At 39.2% G+C, this 19,240-nt stretch overlaps 1 protein-coding gene and 1 long non-coding RNA gene across 3 annotated transcripts in view; one reads left to right on the forward strand and one right to left on the reverse strand.

Moving 5' to 3' along the window:
- Nucleotides 1–3,053: 3,053 nt before the first annotated feature.
- LOC141413871 (uncharacterized) overlaps nt 3,054–19,240 on the reverse strand; it is a 70,442-nt gene continuing 54,255 nt past the window's right edge. The window contains exon 4 of the long non-coding RNA XR_012438843.1: nt 3,054–3,110. This is a non-coding gene — a long non-coding RNA (uncharacterized lncRNA). The remainder of the gene's footprint in view (nt 3,111–19,240) is intronic.
- Adcy10 (adenylate cyclase 10) overlaps nt 10,101–19,240 on the forward strand; it is a 64,265-nt gene continuing 55,125 nt past the window's right edge. For both annotated transcript variants that reach the window (XR_012438842.1, XM_020178886.2), the window contains exons 1-6: nt 10,101–10,878; nt 11,572–11,676; nt 12,817–12,855; nt 13,044–13,187; nt 15,499–15,704; nt 17,273–17,369. Coding sequence is in view for 1 of the 2 variants with exons in the window: in XM_020178886.2 (XP_020034475.1) it covers nt 10,734–10,878; nt 11,572–11,676; nt 12,817–12,855; nt 13,044–13,187; nt 15,499–15,704; nt 17,273–17,369 (736 nt within the window). In the remaining variant the exon portion in view is untranslated. The remainder of the gene's footprint in view (nt 10,879–11,571; nt 11,677–12,816; nt 12,856–13,043; nt 13,188–15,498; nt 15,705–17,272; nt 17,370–19,240) is intronic.

Here is a 19,240-nt window from a genome sequence, read left to right on the forward strand (position 1 = left end):
ACAATTTTCTAACAAATCCGTATGGGTGGCTTCGTTAGGTAAATTTTCTCCATGCCAGGTCTGATAAGGCCTGAGTTTCAACTCTGCCACATACTAACTGTGAGATCTCGTTAACCTCTGTCTTTGGAATTAAATATTTTCAAGAGTAAAGCAGGAGTAATAACACCAACTTCATAAGATTGTAAGTAAGAGTAATTGAGCACACATGATGGTACATACCTACAATCTCAGCACTCGGGAGGCTGAGCAGAAGGATCTCAAGTTTGAAGAGCTTGAGTCCTGTCTCAAAAACATTCTTTTTAAACTTTTAATTGAGGTAATGTTTTTGTGCAGTGCCTGGTTTGCGCTGTTAGTGTTTGAATTTCAGAAAATGGTAAGCTTGATTGAAGATTGACCCAAAAGTACTTTTTCAAACTACAAAGTTTTGATTGAGCTACAAAAAGATCATTCCTTAACCCAATGTTTTTTGTGATTTGGCATTCACTTCAAGGAAATATTGACCCAAAGTACATCAGTGCTGCTGTTTCTCCATAGTAAACAGATTTTTTGTTGCTGTGGTTAAAATGGTAGTGAAATGTTGACTTTTAACAAGGATTGACCTCAAAGCCATGATTGTTTTTTAAAACAAAATTCTCTACTGGAGCTCTCACGTAATGAAACAAATAGAAAGCACTGGCATTTACTAGCTCTCTCCCTCAGGGGTTAGTTTAATTATGTGTGGTGTGATGCTAAGACTGGTTTCTATAACCGACACCAGAAAACTCACACAACAACCATAACCTCTTTTCTTCATTCCTTAAAACAACTGTTGTTTTACATTTTGAAGCACAGAGAAAAATGTAATTAGTGGGCTCGATGTCACTTGAGAATATTTGTATGCATTTTTGATTACCTTTTCAAACTTCAAGTTTTATATGTGCCCATAAATATTGCCATACAGATAAGAACAACTAGAAAACCAAAACATGATTTAAGCTGTTAGAAAATATGCTACTGTCTTAAAACATGTTTTGCCAGTGTCACATTGTATTAAGAAAACTCACATCCAGTGCCATATTGGATTTCAGATTATTGTTGGGGTAAATTTGGTTGGAAGTATGCACTTGAAGCAAGGAGTCATGGCATATACCTGTAATCATAGTGCTCAGGAAATGTGATCAGGGCCAGCCTGAGCTACATAGTGCATTCAAGTGAGACCTTGTCTGAAAAAAACTAAGGGTGTGGATGTAGCTCCATGGTGGTGCTTTCTTAATATACACAAGGCCCTGGGTTTGATCCCCAGCACCCTCAAAAAAAAAAAATGCATTTGACCATTCATAACAGACAGGTATAAGTATGTATTTGTTCTTCCTCTGTTTTTTGTATTAGCGGGTAGTTGTTTGGTGTGTGTGTGTGTGTGTGTGTGTGTGTGTGTGTGTGTGTGTGGTACTGGGGATTAAACTCAGGGCCTGTGCTTCAAGCACTGTACCATTTGAGCCACTTCCCGCAGCCCTTTTGTTTATATTTTGGTTTTGAGATACAGGTACATAATTCTTCAAACAAAATTTTACCTTACAGAAATCTCTGGAATTAGGTACTTAGTTTGCTGTTACAACTGGGAAACTTCATAGTCCTGGTACAAGCCATAATCACAAGAATAATCCCCCATTAGCAGAGTATGTGCCAAGACTCCCAGTGGATGCCTAAAACCACAAATAATAAGTATTAAATCCTGTACATACTGTGTTTCTTCCAGTGCATGGAAAAAACACCTATGATAGCTTAATTTATAAATTAGGCACTAACAATGAAAAAATAAAATAATTATAGCAATATACTGTAATAAAAGTTACATATATGTGGTCTGTCTCCTCTGCCATGGAGCAAATAGCATATACAGAATGAATATGCTGGACAAAGGGATGATTCATGTCCCAGACAGGATGGAGAAGGTTGGCATGAGAGTTCATAATGCTACTTAGAACTGAAATTTTTAAATTATGAGTCACTTCTGTAATTTTTCCTGACTATTTTCAGACTGTGGTTGACCACAAGTAACAGAAAACCTTGGAAACTAAAACCACAGACAAGAAAGGACTACTATATTGACTAAAATTAGGTGCTTCCTTGCTCAGGAGATACTTTCCTTTATGATAATCACCTATCAAATATGGCCTAATTTCAGTCACCCTTGACATGGTCAGTGAAAGAGTTGTGTGACTATTCTGGGTTGTGTCAGTCTCCCTTGACCCTGCTCCACATGTCTAGACAGGAGAACCTGATACTTGAGCCAGTCCTGAAAGAGCAGTAGGCCACACGGATTGGTGGGGGAGGGGAGGGTGGTGTCAACCAATCAGAAGCATAGTCGGTGCCTTCAAACAATGGACTTCTGATGAGGGTGTGGCCTGGAAAACGGCTTTTAGACAAAACTGTCATTTTATGGACAGACACAGCACTTCTGCTGTCTTCAGAATAATGTCATCCAAGCCTCTTTCCTGTTTTCTGCATTCCTGAAACATCTAGTCCCTAATCTAGACTTGGGCTTTTCATCTGCCTTGGAGAGAGGAGGTAGGTGGCAGTAGCAGTCGCAGTAGAAGGAATGGATGCAGAGCTAAAAATGAGGGCCACCATCTAGTATGACAGAGGAAACTGGGAAAGCCTTGGACTAGGAGTCAGGGTTCAAGCTTGTATACATTTCTGTGTCAGCTTGCAAGTGAGATTAGAAGCTTGCAGTTTTATGTTACCCAATCCTATTTATCCTGGATGCTCTGTCTTTCTACCTTACCCTCTATTTACCTCTCTGTTGCAACTTCTCACATAATATCCTTTTCATCAGATATCAAATAGTGACTACCTACCATGTAAAAAGGGCACTAGGAAAATGCCACAAAGAAACAAAGATTAACAGTACAATGTGATCTGTAAACAGGAAGCTTACAACTCAGAGGAAAACAATATAAACAGGTCAAGAGATAATCAAGGATATTCGTGTAGAAAATAAGCCACATATGCTAATAGGAACTTAATACTGTAATAACTGAAGAACAGTTACCAGATGGAGGGGTGAAGCAAGCCTTTGTGACACTACTCCTTTAGGTCAGAGTATCTCCTCCGATGTCTTGAAACTTTACCTATTGATGAAAAGTTGAGCATAAGCTGAAATCTATTAGAAAATTCTAGAAGAGATATTTAGAGAAACAATGGGTGTAGTCGCTCCCTAACTTCTCTTTAATTTCCACTTCTTGGTACTGTTGAGTTTTCTTTAAACAGAGCCAAACTGTATACTTTGCTTCCTTTAGGAAACTTTTTTGGTATTTTGCTGGAGCCTCACCTGCTTGCTCTTCCACTTGGGTATCTTCAATCCTCAGTGCTTTCATGCTTCCACAGGGCCCCCTGTATTCATACTTTACACCTGACTGTGATAGGATGGACTCCAACACAGTGCATTCAAAGTGTTCTAAGTTTAAATACATCTTTTCTCTAGGTCACAACAGCCCCAAAATGTCATAAAGTGCCTACAAATGAGATTATCGCATGGTATAGTAGAAAATAAGTTTCAAGTCCTGCAGACCTGAGTTTTCCAGCTGTGTGACAAAGAGCAAGTTAACATCTCTGAGTTTTCAGTTTCCATAGCTATAAAATGGGGATCAGGCCTACCTGAGGATTAAATGAGGCCACTTATATAATATGCTTTATATAAAAAAAGTCTTAAATTATAATTACAATGTGCTATGTGTTTATTATAGAAAGTAAATATCACTTTCTAATGTAGAAGTTATAGCAGAAAGATTCTTCTAAAATAGAAAATCTCTTGTTTTCTTATGGGTATTCATAAGAAAAACTCAGGTGTTTAGGATTTTGGTTTTTGTTTTTGCTTTTTTGGTTTGGTTTTTGTATTTGTCTTTTTTTTGGGGGGGGCATGGTCTCACTCTGTAGTTCACACTGGCCTCAAACTGGCAGTCCTGCCTCAGCCTCCTGAATGCTGATTTCAAGCATGTACCACCACACCAGGCATTTAGATATCCCTGACTTTTTAACAAATAATTTTCTTCTAATTTCACTTGTATATTTGTCATCTTAATTTCAAAACACATCTACTTTCCTTGCTTAGTAATCATTAAAAAAATTTGTTGAAGTTGTCAAATCACCTTTTTAATCCAATGAAATCTTAGCAACCATCTAATTTTTCTTTCCACACATATGAGAATCACCTCTAATCTTCAGACAGATTGTTGTCCAATACTTCCTATAACTGCCCACTTGGAATGTTCATTCTTAGTTGTTTTCGTTTGCCTTCTAGTAATTGCCAGTCACTGATCCTAGTCACTCTCAGAAACAAAGAATAAACCTAATCCACTTTCTATGCAGTGTTAAAACTTTACAGTGCATGTGAGGAGGTTTTGGATATTGCCAAGATTGGAGGGTTCACAGTATGGTTGCTCAATACAATTTCAAATTCAAAAATGGTAGTAGAGTGCCTACCCAACAAGTGTGAGGCCCTGAGTTGAAACCCCAGTACTGCCAAAAAATAAAATTCAAATTTAACTGTGCAGCCTATATTTTTATTCGCTGTATCTGTCAGTCTTAAAAAGTGGTAGCCGATGAGAATGCTTTTTCCTGATAGGCAAGAAAGAGAAGATTATAGCTATCCTCTACTCAGCTCCACTCAGACCTATCTGAGTTCTGCTCAGTACATCTCTGGAAGACTTTTCAGGGCGTCCATGCCTACAAAAAGCATGCTGTTTAGGCCACTTATTCTTTGATAAACTATATCCCTCCACTGAAGAGAAAAATGCCAACTTTCTTTTCCCTCTTTTTTTGGAGAACTGGAGGGCAGTAGTGTTTTGAGATGGTCTCGTTATGTAGCTCAAGCCAACCTCAAACTCATTCAAACATCCTTCTGTCTCAGCCTCATGAGTGCTGGAATTACAGGCATGAGCCACCATGCCCAATTTTTTCCTTTCCCTCTTCACTCTCCCATAAACTTTATTCTTGCCTAGCCAAACCAAATCTCTACATCAAGAGAGAAAGTAGGGGAGTTCTTTTGTTGACTTCAGGAGCCCACATGAGACTGTATGGGAACCTGTGTCTCTCACTTACCCCGCTACTTTTACACTTCAGTCCAAATAGAGCTTCTTCAGGTCTCTTCCCCATTTGACAGCAACTACCATTTTAACCTAAATGCCATCATCTCCTGACTTAACATTTCCAATCTCTTTATTCCTCATGTTCCATACTCAGTGAACTTCAAGTAAATAGGCAACCTGAACCCAATCTTCTAGGTCAGATTTGAACACTGCATTGTATCCAACATGGGAAACATAGGAAAAGTTGCTTAAGCACCTTTGGTACCATCAGGGAAACAAAGCAGGTAGCAATAGTTACCTACCAAGATGGCTAAAACGGAAAACAATAGCACATGTTGGCTGGGACATACAGCAACTTGCTCTCAAACCAGCTTTGGAAAGCTGCTTGGCAAGATGTGTTAAAGTTTTAGCTGAGGACACAGCTCAGTGATATAGTATTGTTTAATGTACAGAGTCCCTGGGTTTGATACCTAGCACCAAAAAGGAAAAGAAGATGTTTATTTAAATATGTCTTAGTATGTTGTCAGGGCTGGCCTCAAACTTGTTCTCCCTACTTCAGCCTCCTGAGTTCTGGGATTACCCACCACACCCACATGAAAAAAAGATGGATTAAAGTGTATTGTAAGCCAGTCCTGGTGGCACATTGCTGTAATCCCAGCATTCGGGAGTCTGAGTCAGGAAGATAGTGAGTCTGATGCCAGCTTGGAGCTGCATAGAGAGACCTGTTCAAAACAAAACAATTGCTGTGATCCAGCAATTCCAGTTATAGGTGTATACTCAAGAAAAATACCTCTGTTCACTAAATGACATGAGCAAGAATGTTCTTAGAGGCATTATTCCTAATAACTGAAAACTGAAAAACCCATAGGTAAATAATATAATGGACAAATACAGTAATGATATAATCAAGTAGTAGAATACTACACAGCATTGATAATGAACAAATATTGTTATATACACAATGAAATAGATGATTGTCGTAAATGCCTGAGGGAGAAAACCAAAGAGATAGTATGCTTTCATGTATATAAAGTGTAAAAGCTGGTGACAGTGAACTATGATGTGAGAAGTCAGGAGAGTGCTTACTTTCAAGGAGGAGAGAGGAAGAGGGACTGGAAGATGGCATGAGAAGAAGCCCTGTGTGGCAAACACTTAAGGTCTTCTAGCAGGCCCCTGACACTAAAGCATTAGTCAGCATCATTTCTACAATTTAGTATTTTGCACATAAGGATATGAAAAACTTGGCCCACTGTTAAGGTCAAGTTATACTTGGACCATAGCACTGCTAATAATCCCAGCACTTGGGAAGGCTGAGGCTCCAGGATCAAGACCAGCCTGGACTACACAGTGAGAACCTGTCTCAAAAGAAAAAAAGAGAAAGACAAGGAGGAGGTATGAGAAGGGCTTCTAGAGGGCTAGTAATGTTCTTTCTTGTCTAATTGATTTATTCTCTTGGTAGTTATTTAAGCTGTGCCCTTACAATTTATTTATTTTCTGCATTTATGTCATGGTTCTGTAAAGGCTTTTATTAGAAAAAAAAAGAGCATTAATTTTAAGTAAATTTAGTTTTTCACACCATATGCTTATGCATTTGATTTCGTTAACTATAAATACAGAACTTTGCATTTATTCTTCTGAAACTTCATTGTCATTTCGGTTGCGCTATGTTCCCAGCCCTGCTAAGATAATTTAAGGCTGGAGGTGTAGCTCAGTGGTAGAGCACATGCTACGCATGCACGGGTCCTGGATTTAATCACCAACATCAAAAAAAAAAAATTCTCCAGTTTTTTTTTCATTTTATTTATTTCAGCCCAGCTTTGTTAAGGTAAAGTTGACTACCAGCCCTCAGGAGGCTGAGGCAGAAAGACTGAGTTTGAGGGCAGCCTGGACTACATAGAAAGTTCCAAGCCAATGCAAGCTACACAGCAAGACCTTGTCTTTAAAAAAAAATGCACATACTTATGGTGTACAGTGTGATTTTTTTATTTTAGATATATCTATACACTGTGAAATTATTCAAGTAATTAACATACCCATCACTGCACATAATTATCTTTTTTGTGGTGAGGTCATGTAAGATTTAGCAACCTGTGATGCATAGTGAGGCTGTCTTAGGAAGGAAGGAAGGGAGGGAGGAAGACAAGAGGAACAGCTCTTGACTCTGAATTCATTAGACTCCTTTTAATCACCTCTTGCTAAAGTAAGTACTCACGTTTTGTAAGCATGGTAACTATTGAGTCTGCCACCAATATTCAACTCTTTTCCTGTTGCACACATAGTAGGGTTGCACTTCCCTACCTACTTAAAGTCAGGTCTCTGTGTAACTGACTTTCATTAACATGAATAAATGTGAAATATGTCACTAGTGGATGTCACTTTTGAGAGGAGAATTGAGTCTGTCTCATTGCATCCTCTTTCTTACTGCTTTGGCCACCAGAATGTCCCAGTCTGGAGGCCAAAGTGAATGCAGCAACAGAGAGCCCCAGCCAACCCACAGTAGACACATAATATGAGCAAGAAATGAATAAGAAATAAGCCTTTGTCATTTCAAGTTGCTGAGATTTTAGAGTTATTTGCATAGCCTGTTTGATATTGACTGACACACCATATTCTCCAGGATGTATTTTCTGGAATCCCCATGTAGCCTCATCTTTTGCAATTCAGAAGAGCAGATGCTCGTATATGGCATATCCTCAGTACCCACTAGTCACCTGATGTGCTCAAGGAATGCAAACCCTCATGCTCACCAAACCTTGCAGGAAGTTATGAATAATGTGACCTCATGGGGATCCTCTTTTCATCCTTCTGAACTGTGTAAAGCATAGACAGGACCCAGCTTTGGCCAAGAGGAGTGATCTGGATTCTGATGGTCTGTACAAGTTTGCCTTCTTTATGGATATAATTTGTGTATGTGATTGCCATGGTGGAATTTTTCTTATTCCACATCACTCAAAAGAGAAATTGCCTGTCTCAGTGTGTGTTGATGTATGCTCTAATAAACACCTTATTGTTTAACCCACCTTTAAAAAAGAAGAAAACAGGCTGGTGGAGTGGCTGAAGCAGTAAGAGCACCTACCTGTCTAGCAAGCATGAGGCCCTGAGTTCAAACCCTAACACCACCAGAGAGAGAGAGAGAGAGCAAGAGAGAGAGAATAAGTAATTTTTTTAAGTAAAGACAAAGGAAAAAAGTTAGATGAGTATGCTGATGTGTGGTTTTCTAGCCCAATTTTTTGTTCTGCATTATTTTTTGAAATTACATTATTATTTGAAATTATACTTGTTACTTCTTACATTGGTGAATGTAAGTTGTTTGGGGCTGACTACTTGAGTTTATTTAAAATAAGTGAGTGCCAGAGCAATATCTCCTCTCTGAACAAGGTAACAGGATTGTTGGAGTTTTCCCTTGACTTGTAGGCAAAGGGGTAGCTTTTGAAAAGAAGCCAAAGAAATATCCTTCTTTTAGGGAGACCCTGACACATTCCAGTTGTTTTTGCCAGTTTTTTATGAACAGACAAACCTAGGAGGGAAGAACCAGGATTAATTTAATGGTGATGTGTTCAAGGCAAGGACAAATTCAGGATATTGACATCCAGTAGTCCAGAGCCAAAAAACACTTCCTGTTTCCAGATTTCAAATACTCAGACTCCACCTTTACTTTCACCTTTGTTTGTGACCCCAAAAGAAAGAAAATTCTTGGTACAGATATTGGCCCTACGAGTCCAAGATCCAGATGGAGTTTCAAGAAAAGGAAAGGAGATGGCCACTCAGCCATCTCCACTCAGCCTGGAGATTTCTTGCCCATTGCCACTGTAACCTCGAGTCCCAAAAAAGCCCTTTTGACTCCATGTGAGATTGTAACATGAAGATTTGAGACACAGGGGTGTCCTCCATTTTCCTCAGGGTTGGCCTTGAATAAATCTGTTGCCTTCCACCAAAAAATAAAATACAATAAAAAATTTAAAAATCAATAACCTGGATGCTTTGTTATGACTTTCCTATCCTAGATTTCAGTTTTTCCTAGCAGTATTTAAGATTTGTCCTTTTCCTTCTTGTATTAATTCCTTTGATTCAATAAAGCTGAAAAATTCTTTAGCATTTTTCCTAACCACCAGATTCATTATTTTGTTGTTGTTGTTTGGCAGTACTGGGGTTTGAACTCAGGGTTTCATGCTTACTAGGCAGGTGCTTGACTTCCTGAGCCATGCCTCTAGCACCCCAGATTAGTGTTTGAATGTTATCTAATATCTACCATGTAGTACTCATTTTTAAACATTTTAAAGTTTGTCTGTTAAATATACTAATGTTTTCCCTAACTTTTAAAAAATGCTTTCCTAATGTGTTCAATGTATCTGTCTTTTTCCTTCTCATGCCCATATGTCCCAATATGACCTATGTCTGGTTGAAATTATTAGTCAGTTCCTCCCTGCTGGACAGCATTAAAACAAAAATAACAGGTCTTTTTTTTTTTTTCTTAATTCTCTTATTTTCTGTATAACCTATTCCAGGAACTTGGTTTTCTCTGAAAAAGCTGGAGATGCTGTTTTGTTCAGGCTGGTAGAGCATGGTTTTTAACTACATTTAGACATGCACGTGTAATCTCCCCCAGCAACTAAGGAAGACCTTAGGAAATCCTGGTTTCAACATTTCCTGCCACTTACAGCTAAGATCTACCTTTCCAGCTGTCACATACACACCCCTGCCCACACCTGCTCCCACGTGCTTTTTGAACTCTCTCCCTGTATATTTAATGTTAGAGCTTAAAATATTAATCTCTTGCCTCTAGATAATAGTCTAATTCTTACCTACATATAAATATTCATACACATAAACTCTAATCACTTTAAGAAGGAGAAATTTATTTTTTTTTATTGTTTTTTATTTATATGTGCATACAAGGCTTGGGTCATTTCTCCCCCCTGCCCCCACCCCCTCCCTTACCACCCACTCCGCCCCTTCCCTCTCCCCCCCACCCCCTCGATACCCAGCAGAAACTATTTTGCCCTTATCTCTAATTTGTTGAAGAGAGAGTATAAGCAATAATAGGAAGGAACAAGTGTTTTTGCTGGTTGAGATAAGGATAGCTATACAAGGAGTTGACTCACATTAATTTCCTGTGCATGTGTGTTACCTTCTAGGTTAATTCTTTTTTATCTAACCTTTTCTCTAGTTCCTGGTCCCCTTTTCCTATTGGCCTAAGAAGGAGAAATTTAAAATGAGAAACCAAAAGAGAAGGGGGAAGACAAGGAAACATGAAACAGAAGGAAAAGGAATTTGGTCTGAGTGGACAGTGCCACTGATCCACCTACACCAGTACTTGCAGTGAGGGCTTACCCCTACATGAAAATGGACGGCCCATTACATGGCCTTGGTAATGGCACTCATTTTTGTAACAGCTGCTCAGAGTTGGAGGTTCACTCTGAGTGGGTCATTTTCCCTCTGTATAGAAAAATGGTCTTTTTGAAGTGTTACTCACCAACTATGGCATTGTCACCAGTCAATCATTTAAATAAGCAATTCACAGGTTGAAACAAAGCCAGTGGAGAAAAAGAAACAGGAAAGTGAGTGATCAAGTACATTAGGTTTTCTCCATTCCCTACTTTTGTTTCTAGAAGAACTTTTTGGGAACTGCTTCCTTTCACCAGCAAGTCCTGAACATTTGCCTTGGACATGAATGCTCGAAAAGAATTACAGGACCGAGCCATCGTCAGGATAGCAGCTCACTTGCCAGACCTCATTGTCTATGGAGATTTCTCTCCAGAGCGACCCTCCGTGAAATATTTTGATGGAGTCCTGATGTTTGTTGATATTTCAGGCAAGTACAAAAGGGATGTTTGTGTAACATGAGAGAGCATCAAGCTCATATCAGAATCCACATGCACAGCTTGATTGAAGAGTGGGGACACAATTTTTAAGTCCCTATGCTGTTATTACAGCAAATATTCTCTACTGAGAACACAGGAGAGGGAGAATGACATGTGGACCTGGCTCTCTCTTAAGTCTCCTCACCCCAGCTTCCAGTCATGGGTATGTCTGGAAGATGCCCAAGTCCCACACCTGAGACTTTAGGCTCCAGTGTCCCTGCCCCAACTTCACTGCCTCATCCCCCAAGTCTCACACGTATCCCTGACAAAACTGACCTCAAGAAATGATCTCCTTAGATGTTTACTTCTTAGTAGTAAGCATGACCTCTTCAGAAAAATTTGAAATGTGTGTTTTCATCACCATGGAATGAAAGGTTCTATTCCCAAAAGATTTTCAGTTATTATCAAATAAGAATCTGGAATTTCCTTCCCTGGCCCCTAAAATAACACAGAGGAGACTATATGTCTGACACATTACTGCCACAAAAATCATGAAGAAGAAACTCTGAGGGCTAGAGGTATGACTTAAATGGTAGAAACTGGCACTTGTTAAAAGCTAAGTCCCTTGCTCTCCATCGTTGCCCTCTTGTGGTTCTGCTTGGTTCCTCCGAGCAGCCTTGGAAGCCAGCTCACATGTATTACAGGTTTTACGGCAATGACTGAGAAGTTCAGCACAGCCATGTACATGGACCGAGGGGCTGAACAGTTGGTGGAGATCCTCAACTACTACATAAGTGCAATAGTGGAGAGTAAGTGTTCTCGAAGGTATCTGGCATGAGACTCTTTTAATTCATTGCTTTATCTGTATTTGTTGCTTATAACCTAGTACAACCACTTAGCATTATTCATATTCACCAGGAAATGTGTATGAACCAATCTTTTTTGAAATATGCTATGATACAACTGAAAGAATAGGATCAAGTCTCGTGATCTCATACAACTTGAAGGAAAGGATATTTTGCATTAATTTAAGAGTAAAAGAAGTATAGTGGCAATTCTTTTAGTTATACTGAACACATTCAAGTATTTTTAAAAGGTAGCATCCATATAACCCAAACATAGTCATTAAGACATTATTGTATGAATAGATAAGAATGATTTATAATTAACTTATCAGTCATTTGTCCCTAATGAAGGATTCTGAAGCCATCACAGCTGACTGAAAAGTCTGGTTGAAGAAAATGACTTACTCTTGTTAAGATAACCTCTAAGCCTACTATTTTATCAGGATCTATGTTCTCTAGTAATATCTTAATGTTACTCACTAGACAAAACTGAATGCCCCTTAAAGGCAGAATCAATGTCTAATTCCTTTTTGCATTCCACTCAGCACAACAGGCACTCGACAAAAAAAAAAAAAAGTCCTTGTGGGTAAGGGTGTGGTTCAGTGGTAGAGCTCTTGCCTTGTGTTCATTCCCAGCACCAAAAATCAACAATAATATCCATTTTTACTATAAAATCTAAATTTTAAAATGCAAGATGGTAATAAGCAAAGCCTAAGTTGACTATGGCTGTGATTTCCCCTTTCCTGACTGGTCTTGTGGAGTACTACCATTCATCCACACCCCCATGTTCACTAAACCCCAGCCCACAGAAAACACTCCATTGTTGAGGGAGAAGGGTAGTTGTCCTCAGGATTTGTGGGAAACCCAATCTTTCTCCATTCTTTCCTGGTGGCAGAAATGGAGCACAGACCCAATCTGAGTCAGTGGCCCCATTCTACAGTTGAGGAAAGAGGCCCAAATCAATTCAGTGAGATGACATCTTTAGTACTAGTCTATTCTGTTCTCTAGTAACTGTTTCTGTTCTAATGAGGAACAAATTCTTGTTACTAAAGCTTTAAGGAAGCAGATTTTTATTTAGTTTATTTTCTCTTTTTTTTTTTTCAGAAGTGTTGATTTTTGGAGGAGACATCCTAAAATTTGCAGGTATGGAAGCTGATTAAGTAGGAAGGGATAGGAAAGTACTGAGAAGCCTGGGCATTGAAAGAGGAGACATCTCAGAGTCATGGCCAGGGGATAGCTCGAGGGATATGTGAAGAGTAACACAGAGCTCATACAAAAATGCCCTGGTTCCCACACTACGTCCAAAGCCCCCATTTGTCTCTCTCTTAAAGGTGACGCACTGCTAGCCTTGTGGAAGGTGGAACGAAAGCAACTGAAAAATATTATCACGGTGGTAATTAAATGTAGCCTGGAGATCCATGAGCTGTTTGAGACTAAGGAGACTGAAGAAGGCCTAGATATCCGGGTCAAGATAGGTAAGTACTGGGCTGGTGGAATGGCTCAAGCAGTAGTGTGCCCGCCTAGCAAGCACAAGGCTCTGAGTTCAAACCCCAATTAAAAAAAAAAAAAGATAGGTAAGTGCTTGAAAAAGAACAGATGCTACAGAAGTTGGGATATGAGTCCTTGCTCCTGGCTCATGTTTTTCCTAAAGAGAAAATGGGGGGAATATAGTGGCTAGGCTCCATCACCATTCCTTGAACTTCAGAATAAGACTGACCAGAATGGGAATTTTAGCTGCCTCACTTAACCAGCTAAGAAAATTTGAGCCAGGTCACCGGTGGCTTACTTCCTGTAATCCTAGCTACTTAGGAGGCAGAGATCAGAAGGATTGTGGTTTAGTCCCAGGCAAATAGTTCATAAGGCCTTATGAACCCAGCACAAAAAAGTGGTAAAGTGACTCAAGTGCTAAGAGTGTCTGCCTTGCAAGAAAGAGACCCTGAGTTCAAACCCCAGTACCACCAAAAAAAAAGAAAAAAAAATTGAACTGATCATTATGTCTACCTAATGGGTTATTACAAAAAGTAAATTTCTTTATGTAGTGCCTGGCACATATTAACCATCTTCATTACTACTGTTGCTGTTGTTAGTATATTTTGCTGTACAAGTTGTGTAGCATTAAGTACAATACAGAGTAGTTTGCCACCACATAGATTCAGCAATGACATGAGATCAGTCATACCCTACTTCATAAGAATGATATGCAAGGAAAAAAACACAAAGGAAAAAAAAGAATGATATGCAAGAAAAGCTTAACAGGTAAGCCAGAAACACAGCTCCAGTTTTATACCAGGCCTGGTGAGGTAATACATATAAAATGGTAACAACCTCATACATTTTCATATTACATTGAAGAAGACATTACACACTGGTTTTTTTGTTTGTTTGTTTGGTTTGGTTTGGTTTACTTGTTTTGTTTTGTTGAGACTGGATCTCACTACATATCGTAGGCTAGCCTTGAACTCACCATGTAGCCCAGGCTGGTCTTGAACTTTTGATCCTCCTGCCTCTGCCTTCTGAATACTGGAATTAGAGGCATGCCATTCCTGCCTAGTAAGTCATTTCATTTCACCACAGTCTCAAGGTATAGGCCTTATTGTACCCATTTCATAGCTGAGGAATGAGATTCTGAAAGGTGTAAATGATGAATAACAGCTAGAGCTATGTTTGGTGCTGTTGGTGTTAGCTTCTGCCTAACTAAACTCTGTAATACTTAGAAGTTTCAAGGATCAGAGCTCATGGGATCATCAGAGGTTATCCAATTCACTGTTTCTCAGCATTCTTTAACTTAGGTCCCTTTGGCTGTTTTTCAAAATTTCCAAATGAGTTAAATATGTTGTTGAAAAAAAATCAGTCATTTTAATATTATTTTTTCAAAGTTGACACACACAAAGACTGATGTAATGTCCTTCTTCAGAATGATGGTATCTCAAATGAATGTTGTGTGGCTGATAGACAGGTGGGTTCTAGCATCTTTTCTTCTGATAGCACTAAGATAGTGTATTTCAGATGGAAAACAAATTTTATGCAGTACCAGGGGAAATCAGCTTTGATAAATCAGCACATCGAGAGCAAAGATGAAGAATAAACTTTGATTATATTAAATTACGGTTACTGAAAAGAACAATGAAATACATATAATATATGTGTGTGTGTGTTACATATGTGTGTGTGTGTGTGTGTGTGTGTGTGTGTGTGTGTGTGTGTGTAGTGGACATGTCCTATTTTTCATCACCCGTCTTCTACTGCTCAGGTACCAAAACCTTCATCTCTCAACTTGAAAACAAAAAGAGCAACATGGGACATGTGTCTGCCAAATGCCTCCTCCTTTTCTTTCACCCTTTAGCTGTTGCCTAAAATTAGAAATTCTGATAAAATGAAAATACTCCCCAAACAGGAATTATTAAAGTTTTTTTCTTATTGCCCTTAAGTATAATGAATTGAAGACAAGGTAAAATTACTTTGGGGCTGAAGGCATGGCTTAAGCAGTAGAGAGCCTGCCTTGCAAGCACAAAGCCCTGAGTTCAAACCCTAGTACTGCCAGTAAAATAAAATAACAGGGCCACCTAGGGAGAGAAAACTAATGACTGAACTTTTTAGCTTTGAAAGAAGGGCATTTTTGAAGCCCAGGGTCTAAGAAGAGACATTCTCTGATTCTTATGGAGAATTTTAGAAATGGGATTTTGCTCTGAGGTAGTACCAAGATTCTGATTTTTTTTCCAAGAGTCAATGCTGTTGGAGAATAACCCAGAACTTCTTAGCAGAAACCTTTGGTTGCCTTCTTGCCAGGATTGGCTGCTGGCCACATCACTATGCTGGTCTTTGGAGATGAAACATGCAACTACTTTTTGGTAACCGGCCAGGCAGTGAATGATGTACGCCTTGCACAGAACATGGCCCAGATGAACGATGTCATTCTGTCACCAAACTGCTGGCAGCTTTGTGACCGGAGCATGATTGAAATTGAGAGGATTCCAGACCAGCGAGCAGTTAAGGTAGGTGTGATGCTTTTGCCTGCAGAAAGTCCTACCAGTCATGGCAGCAAAGTTGATTCTGGGAAACTCTGGGTTAGGCTAAGGAGGCTTTCACCCAGGACAACTCTTCTAGGAGCTGCCAAGGCTGGAAGTTCAAGGAGGATATGATCAAGCTTCTCTACCAGGTAACTAAGGATGTGGAAGTTGGGTGCTGAGGTGGGGTGTGGGGTAAAGTGACCTTGTTCAAGGAACAAGAATGGAAGCATAAAAATAGTCCAGGTTCCAGGGCTGGCTTATGCAAAAAACGAGACCCTTTCTCCAAAATAACCAGAGCAAAAAGGGCTGGAGGCGTGGCTCAAGCAGTATAGCACCTGCTTAGGAAGAGCAAAGCCCTGAGTTCTAAACCAGTTCAAAATCCCAGTACTGAAAGAAAGTGAGAGAGACAGAGAGAGACAGACAGAAAAAGAGACAGAGAGAGAGAGAATACCACAGAAATAAGGTTTGGCAGCTCTAAGTATGCCATATTATGGAGGTCCTGACCTTATTACTAGTGGTATTCCTAATTTTTTTTCTTTTTGTGGTGCTAGGGATTCAACCCAGGCACATATTAGGCAAGCATCCTCTACCACTTGAGCAATGCCCCCAGCCCTCTAATACCTGTACTGGGCATTAGCCCTCTTTGTCCTTTAACACTTATAAGAAAGACATGGTGTACAGTTTAACCTGGCTTTATTTGAATTTAAATGTGAGAGGAGAGAGGGACAGCAAAAAAGGTTCTGAAGAGGCCAATAGGAGAAGGGAACCAGGAACTAGAGAAAAGGTTAGTTCGAGAAGAATTAATTTAGAATGTAACACATATGTACAGGAAAGCAATGCAAGTCAACTCCTTGTATAGCTATCCTTATCTCAACTAGCAAAAACCCTCAGTCCTTCCTATTATTGCTTATACTCTCTCTTCAACAAAATTAGAGATAAGGGCAAAATAGTTTCTGCCTGGTAGTGAGGGGGTGGGGGGGAAAGAGAAAGGGCAGGGGGAAGGGGGGAGAAATAACCCAAACATTGTATGCACATATGAATAAAAGAAATTTTAAGAAAAAAGAATTACTATCATTAAAAAAAAGGTTCTGAGGGTAGAAAAATATAAAGTTAGTCTTCTGGAATGGCCCTCTTATGTATATAACAATCATCAAGATCTTAACAAATAATTAGAAAAACTTTTTAAATTTCCTTTAAGTTTTCTTTTTGAGTTGGGGACTGTACCTAGAGTCTTGAACATACATGAGCACTTCAGTTTTACAAATTGAAGGCCAAGCATCTTGATGCATGCCTGCAATCCCAGCACTAGGGAGGTGGAGGCTAGCCTGAACTATATAGCAAGTATGAGACCAACCTGATCTCCATAGTAAGACCCTATCTCAAAAAGAACTCAAACAAACAAAAATTGAAGATCTTTAGTGTTTAAGTATGCAATCACTATTTGCCATGTTCTAGACATTCAAAAACATATTCCCTGACTCTCTGCTGAGAAATTATACTCAAAGGACCATAGAACCCTTATAATCACTGAAAACTTCTTTCATTTTATTTAGGTTAACTTCTTAAAACCACCTCCTACTTTTAACTTTGAAGAATTTTTCACAAAGTGTATGACTTTCATGGATTATTATCCTTCTGGTGACCACAAAAGTAAGTATCCTCCATGGACAAGAGCTTTTCCTTCTTCAGAGGTCAGGAGGTTCTAATACCAATGCCAACAGATCCATGACAAGTGGCAACACTCCTCAACACAACTCTAGTCCTTACCAGCACACAAAGGGGACCTACTTTCAAGTCTCCAAAACAGAAACTCTTTTTTTTTTTCTTTTGGTGTGGTGGTGGTGGTACTGGGGTTTGAACTCAAGACCTCGTGCTTGCTATGCAGGCACTCTACCACTTGAGCCACACCTCCAGGCCCAGAACAGCAATTCTAAATATAACCCTTCTTACCCCTCTACCTTCCCTTCTATCATATTCCAAATATTGTAACTCTCCTGTAATTAAAGAAAACAATCTATCTTTGACTCCTATTTACCCCTCAAACTTCTCAGAAGAATAATCTGTACTTGAAGAATAATTTGTACTTGTTCTTGTATCCTACATTTATTTATTCATCTAATAAACACTGATTGCCTTGGGATATGTGTGCACCTACTCTTCAGTCTGTTTTTATATTCTCATTTTATATTTACATATATATTTATATTTTATATTCTCAGTCTGTTTCTCATTTGCTTTTTTTTTTTTTTTTTGGTACTGGGAACTGAACTCAGGGCTTACTGCTTTCTAGGCAAGCACTACCACTTGAGCTATTCCCCAGCCTAAAACTTATTCCTAAGTATTTTATTCTTTTTATACCGTTGTATTTTACATTTTGGGGGTAGTACTAGGGATTGAACTCAGGGCCTTGAGCTTTCTAGGCAAGCGCTCTACCACTTGAGCCACGCCTCCAGTCTTGCTTTTTGCTTATTTTTAATACAGGTCTCTCTATATTGCCCAGGCTGACCTCATACTCCAGGGCTCAAGTGAACCTCCTGCCTCAGCTTCCCATGCTAATCTAGTCTGCAACCCTGATAGCTTCTGCCCCTTCCCCTCTGTCTGAAATTGTTTATACCAAGCCTACCAAGTGGACTTGCCAAAATAGGTAGCTTTCCCTCAGGCCACATTCTAAGTGGTTAATTTTGGATTGATCTTTTTCTAGATACTATGTTCTTCATTTTCCTTGAGTTCAAGAGTATTCTTCTTTTCTAGTTTTGCTTTTATCTCTCAAACCACCCAATTTTCAGTGCTCTTTGCTTAGTTTCCTTCCCATTCTGTAAGTGTTGATGACTTCAAGGATCTGTCCTTAACCTTCTACTCTTCTCTACTCATTTCTTCCTGAACTCTTCATTCATGCTTAACTTGCATAGGACTAGAGTGAGGCACAAAACTGAAGGAGGTCCTCACTCTCGAGGTCCCACAAATTGCTAGTGTCACCCAGATCCCAACCTAAATGGCCACAATTTAGCCCAGACTTTTGTCCTGAATTCTAAGACAGACTTTTGTCCTAAATTATCTTTTTAAAATTGCTTACAAGCCATCTTCATTCCAGCATTGACATTTTTAAGCTTTTTTCTTATTATAAATTGTTTTAACTTAATACTGATTAATATTCCGGAAAACAAATTTAAATCATGGAATTGTGCATATGATCATTAGTTACATTATAACATTGTTAGTTTCCTTATCATTTATCAGCACTGTCAACAGAATACTGTGAACAAGATCACTTTGTATATGTAAGTCTGTGATGATCTCTAGCTATAGTTTTCCTTCTTTCTGGTTTTTTTTTTTCTTTTTTTTTTGTGGGACTGGGGTTTGAACTCAGAGCTTTGCACTCACAAAGCAGCCACTCTACTGCTTAGTCACACCTCCAATCTATTTTGCTCTGATTATTTTGGAGATGGGATCTCGAGAATTATTGTCCAGGCTGACCTGGAACCTCTATCCCCACCATCTCAAGTAAGTAGCTAGGATTACAG

Source organism: Castor canadensis, chromosome 11, assembly GCF_047511655.1.
Source record: "Castor canadensis chromosome 11, mCasCan1.hap1v2, whole genome shotgun sequence".
In the NCBI taxonomy this organism is placed as follows: Eukaryota; Metazoa; Chordata; class Mammalia; order Rodentia; family Castoridae; genus Castor; species Castor canadensis.